Source organism: Ceratotherium simum, chromosome 6 (assembly GCF_057802395.1).
Source record: "Ceratotherium simum simum isolate JZ-2026a chromosome 6, ASM5780239v1, whole genome shotgun sequence".
Classification (NCBI taxonomy): Eukaryota; Metazoa; Chordata; class Mammalia; order Perissodactyla; family Rhinocerotidae; genus Ceratotherium; species Ceratotherium simum.
In genome coordinates this window covers 55,655,333-55,661,332 of record NC_141905.1, presented here as the reverse complement: position 1 = coordinate 55,661,332, position 6,000 = coordinate 55,655,333, and the positions used below count along the sequence as shown (strand labels likewise).

General features: G+C 38.2%; 1 protein-coding gene across 4 annotated transcripts in view; it reads right to left on the bottom strand.

Annotated features, from left to right (window-relative positions):
• Nucleotides 1–1,078: 1,078 nt before the first annotated feature.
• Nucleotides 1,079–6,000, bottom strand: part of LOC101404812 (cytochrome P450 2C19-like) — a 114,239-nt gene continuing 109,317 nt past the window's right edge. For all 4 annotated transcript variants that reach the window (XM_087432306.1, XM_087432305.1, XM_087432307.1 and 1 more), the window contains 2 exons: nucleotides 3,279–3,420; nucleotides 1,079–1,579 (listed from right to left, as the gene is read on the bottom strand). In XM_087432306.1, coding sequence (XP_087288432.1) covers nucleotides 1,398–1,579; nucleotides 3,279–3,420 — 324 coding nt within the window. In that variant the 3' untranslated portion in view covers nucleotides 1,079–1,397. The remainder of the gene's footprint in view (nucleotides 1,580–3,278; nucleotides 3,421–6,000) is intronic.

The window sequence follows — 6,000 nt, the reverse complement described above, 5'->3', positions numbered from 1 at the left end:
AGAGTGGCTGTTATCAAAAATTGAAGAGATATCAGGGCCGGCCCCGTGGCTTAGCAGTTAAATGTGCGCCCTCCGCTGCTGGTGGCCTGGGGTTCAGATCCCAGGCGCGCACCGACACACTGCTTCTCCGGCCATGCTGAGGCTGCGTCCCACATACAGCAACTAGAAGGATGTGCAGCTATGACATACAACTATCTACTGGGGCTTTGGGGGAAAAATAAATAAATAAATAAAATATATAAAGAGATATCAAATGTTGGCAAGGTTGTGGAGAAAAAGAACCCTTGTGGACTATTGGTGGGAATGTAAATTGGTACAGCCACCTCAGAAAACAGAATGGAGGGTCCTCAAAAAAATAAAAATAGAACTACTATAAGATCTAGCAATTTCACCTCTGGGAATATATCCAAAGGAAGTTAAATCACTATCTGGAAGAGATATCTGCACTCTAATGTCATTGCTGTATTATTCACAATAGTCAAGATATGGAAGCAACTTAAGAACATCATTCATTGATGTCCATCGATGGATGAATGGATAAAGAAAATGTGGTGTATACATATACATTGGAATACTATTCAGCCATAAAAGAGAAGGAAATCCTGTCATTTGCAACCACATGGATGAACCCTGAGAGCATTATGCTAAGTTAAATAAGTCAGACAGAGAAAGATAAATCCTATATGTTCACACTTAAATGTGGAATCTAAAAAAAGCCAAATTCACAGAAACAGAGAATTGACTGGTGGTTGCCAGGGACTAGAGGTGGCAGAAATGGGGAGATGTTGTTCAAAGAGTGCAAACTTCAAGTTATAAGATGCATAACTTCCAGGGTTCTAATCTATAGCGGAGTAACTATAGTTAACAATATACTTGAAAGTTGTATACTTGTATACTTGTATACTTGAAAGTTGCTGATGGTAGATCTTAAACATTCTCACCACAAAAAAAGTATGTGAGGTGACAGATATGTTAACCAACCTTATTGTGATAAAATATTTGCAATATACACATATATCAAATCATCACATTGTACACCTTAAACTTACACAATGTTATATGTCAAATAAATCTCCACGAAGCTGGCTAAAATTGTTTTGCTGTTTAATATTGATAACATAGTAATAACTCATAAGTATTAATGTATGTGGTGGCCAAGACAAGTATTACACAGTATGAAGAATAGGAGGCATATGTTTATGTTGTGAAAATGAGGAAATTCTCCACAATGGAGGTTGGATGTTCACTGAATGTTGAGGGAATGGAGTAATGGAGAGAGGACAGGATAGAGAAGGCATTCCTGGGAAAGGAATGAAATGGGAAGGAGGTGAACAATATCCCAAAGAAGGGGGAATTGCAGATGACAGCACACCAGCAGCCAGATGGTCTGCGCTTCTTCAGACAGGAATGAAGCAGAGCTGATAAGAAGGTGGCAGAGAAGCAAACCCTCTGACAACTGGAGTGGTGTCGACGTCCTTTGGGTCAACCACAGATTTCAGGGTAAATTTCTGTAAAATGGTGGTCAGGAATAAAAACAGCTCCATGCGGGCCAGGCCTTCTCCCACACAAATCCGTTTTCCTGAAAATAACAAACACATAATGTAGATACTCCTTGCACAGTATGTGTCTGACTGGCACAAAAAGAATAGAGAATACACAGTAACTATTTGAGGAATGATTGATTGGATAGACGGATGGATGGATGGATGGATGCATGGATGGCAGGACGGATACAATGATGGTTAGATAGAGGGAGGGACAAAAGATGGACTGACATATTATCCACCTTAACACCTCTTTTAACAGGCACCCTTCACGCAACAAATTTTTGCTGAGTATCAGCTCTATGCCAAGCATTTCATTAAGTATTCCCACTTTATAACTGTTATTTTGGCATTTCTGGTTTCCACCAATCTTTTCCTAGAAACTCACACATGCTGCTTGTGTTCCCTGTTCCCAGTCTGATGTTCCATGATTCCTTGCATTCTTCTCACTTTTTACTCTCAGTTCTAGCAACGCCTACACTTCATTAATATTCAACATACAATACAGTTTCAAGATGTATCTGATGTTGTTCCTTTTGGCTAAGATGGACTTTACTTATAATTCTCTTAGAAACTAGGTCAAATTTCATTTCCTTCTTACAATCTTTGTGATCTGTTCAGGCAGTAGATTCTCACTCTCTCTGGGTTTCTCAGCATTATATTCCTGCTTCCAAAGAAGCATAGATCACCATGAATCATAATTCGCTATTTTTCTAGCCTGATAAAATATGAGTTCTTGAAAGGAGGTCTCAGTCATTGTCATTTTAGTATTTACAATGCTAGATCCAAAAGCAGGCATAAAAAGCCAAAGAATGAATGAAGATAAGACTACAGCCAGAAACTCAGCACACAGTTCATGTGCAGAGGCCCCAGTATCCAAATGAGAGAGGTTGATTGTAGGAAGATCAAGGTGCTCTGGAATCATTACAGGGTAATCTGTCACACTCTCAAGGTTTCCCTGACCCACAGTTACTGGCAGGAGGCTCTGACATCCTTAAACTAGAACAAATACCCTGTTCTTCTGGTCCACTACCTCTGTCAAAATGTCCTGCCTCTCTTCTCTCCTTTTTACATGCCTTTTATGAGGCAGCTCAAATTTCCTTTCTTCTATTAGAATGTCACTTAATCCATTTTATGCCTCACTTTGTGTGTGGTATGAGAGAGCAGGAAGGAGGCAGCTTCTTCCTCTCCCCACCCTCCCCTGGCAAACAGCTTGTCCTTCCCTCTCTCACAGCACTAGTCATACTGGATTATAATTATCTGTTTATTCATCTGCTTCACAAACTGAGGTGAGAGCCCTTTGGGTGCCCATTCTGTGCTTGCGGATACTTGTATCCCCAGAGCTCAACCTAGGGGTGAGAGGCACCACATAGAAAATACTCAAAGTTGTGGAGTTAGATACCTTCCTTAGGGTGGGTGACAACAGTCTAGATAAGGTTAACATTCTAGAAAGTGTTCTGTGTGGTACAGTGATGTATCATGAGGCAGGACTCAATCAAACCATTCTCTAGCTTTCTTACTTTAGAAGAACTAGGTCATCCCTTCAAATCTCACTAACGTGGGCCAATAATGAGAAGTATCATGAGGTGGGGAAGTGCATGGGCATTGGGAGTGGTGCTCCTGATCGTGTACAAAGAGAAATTCTATGAAGCCATGTGTAGACACTGCAGGTTTAACAGATCCTGTGAAGGTAACCTGTACCCTGAACTACCGAAGGAAATAAATTTTTATTACCTGCTGAGAAAGGCATGAAGTAGTCACTCTTCTTAAAGTTGCCACTCTCGTCCAGGAAGTGGCCAGGGTCAAACACCCCTGGGTTGGGGAATTCTTTATCATCCTGTAGCACAGAACTCAGGGATGTTAATATGGTCGTGCCCTGGAATAAACAGATGAAGATAAACTGAGTTATAAAGAAGTCACGGAGGGGCCGGCCCCGTGGCTTAGTGGTTAAGTGCACGCGCTCCGCTGCTGGCGGCCCGGGTTCGGATCCCGGGCGCACACCGACGCATCGCTTCTCCAGCCATGCTGAGGCCACGTCCCACATACAGCAACTAGAAGGATGTGCAGCTATGACGTACAACTATCGACTGGGGCTTTGGGGGAAAAAAAATGAGGAGGATTGGCAATAGATGTTAGCTCAGAGCCGGTCTTCCTCAGCAAAAAGAGGAGGATTAGCATGGATGTTAGCTCAGGGCTGATCTTCCTCACAAAAAAAAAAAAAAAAAAGACGTCATGGAGCTTGAATAAATGCTGGAAATTACTTAGTCCAATCTTATGATCTATAGATGAGGAGATTCAGGTCCAAAGAAGAGCAATGACATTTCCAGTCAGACATATTATGTAATAAACAGGCATGATTTTAAGGCCAGTGGCAGTGACCTTGCTAAAGTAGACTCCAATTCCATTTGAAGTACTGGGTACTTGGGTACTTGAATGCCAAGCCTTCTGAACCCCACCTCTCTTCCTTACCGTCACATTTGGATATTGGTGTATGTCCCCACCTATTGCTCTATTTCATCATTTCAGTTTTCACACATCTTACATGTGAATTATGGTCTAAAGTGGCTGTTTCTTTAGGCTCTCGAAATGTCCAGAGTATCTCTTCATAGGGAGATTTAAAATAGAGGTCTGATCTAATTAGAAATTCTCTCTTCTGGGATGATAACAACAAGCACAGTAACAACTAGTGAGTGTTTATCATTGATATGATATTTGTTTCTCTTTGTTTAAAATTGTGGAAGAGCTCTTCTTTACAGATGAATCCCAGAAAAAACAAAAAAGAAAGAAAAAAGAAAAGGTAGAAGGGATGATAAATTAGAAAAATTATCATTTTTCAACAATAAAAGTCTTCAATGAATGATAAAACTCTTGGGTGAATGATTTGGGAAGCTGGATATTCACAAGGTCTTAAAATGTTATGCTGTCTAATTTCAATAATTACACATGAAAAACAGAACCTCTGCAATGGAGAGATCTGGCAGATACCATCCTGTTAAGCGAGGAACGTACTGTCAACAATAATGGGGTAAGTGACATTATGCGCCCCTGCCTCCTCAGTGTAATCCAATGGGACATAGACACAAACTATGTAGTTTTCTCGCCAAGATTCTAACTGGAATATAATCTCTAGAAGACAATCACACAGAAGTAGACTGAGGAACATTTTATATGACAACTGGCCTGGACTCTTCAAAAATGTCACTGTATTGAAAGGGAAGCAACAAACAAAGGAAAGAGAACCATTCTTGATCACAGGGAACTATAGAGATAAGAAAATCAAATTATATGCTTCTTTCTTGATTGAAAACTAGATTGCAAAAGAAAAGAAAACTATAAATGGTATTTTTTAAAAACTATGAAAATATAAATATAGGATGTATATTAGATAATACTATTATATCAATGATAATTCCTTGAATGTGAATGCTATTATTGTTATGGGGGAGAAAGTCCTAGTTTTTAGAAGATACATACTGAAGTATTGAGGTGTTAAACTCAATACTTGTTATTGAGATATCAAGTGATATCTCATCTCTGGTCACTCATCAAGTGATAGCTATATATCTAGATATAGAAGTAGATCCATACACACTTACATATATATAATACATCTATATGTATAGATATGTTTTTAAATGTCATTTAGATTTAAAGATTTTTAAATATAAACTTCAGGGAAATTCCATCCTCTGAATTTAGCATATGTAAAGTTTATAATTTTGATTTTAAAAGTTTTCCCTTGTATATGTTTACACAATTAATATGCAAAAATGTTTCTTGAAGATACAAAAGTAGATATATTTTCAACAAATACTGCTGAAACCATTGGACATTTTTTTAAAAAAAGAAATGATTCATGACCATTATCTCACACTATAAATTAACTTGAAATGCATTCATCTAAATGTATAAGCTAAAAGTATAAAATTTCTAGAAAATGATATGAGTAAATTTTGGAGAACTTGTTCTGGTAAATATTTTTTAGATAGGACACAAAAGCAAACCACAGCCCATGCAAATCCAGCCTGCCACTTGTTTTTGTACAGTCCATTAGCTAAGAACTTTTTTTTGCTCTTTCCTACAAATTTATTTGTTTTTTATTGCGGTAACATTGGTTTATAACATTGTATAAATTTCAGATGTACATCATTATACTTCTATTTCTGCATAGATTACGTTATGTTTACCACCCAAATACTAATTACAATCTATCACCACACACATGTGCCTAATCATCCCTTTTGCCCTCATCCCTCCCCACGTCCTCTCTGGTAACCACCAATCTAATCTCTGTCTCTATGTGTTTGTTGTTGTTTTTATCTTCTACTTATGAGTGAGATCATACAGTATTTGAACTTCTCCCTATGACTTTAGCTAAGAATTTTGAAATTGAAAAATATCAAATGAAGAATAATATTTTGTGACAGGTAAAAATTACAAGAAATTTAAGTATCAC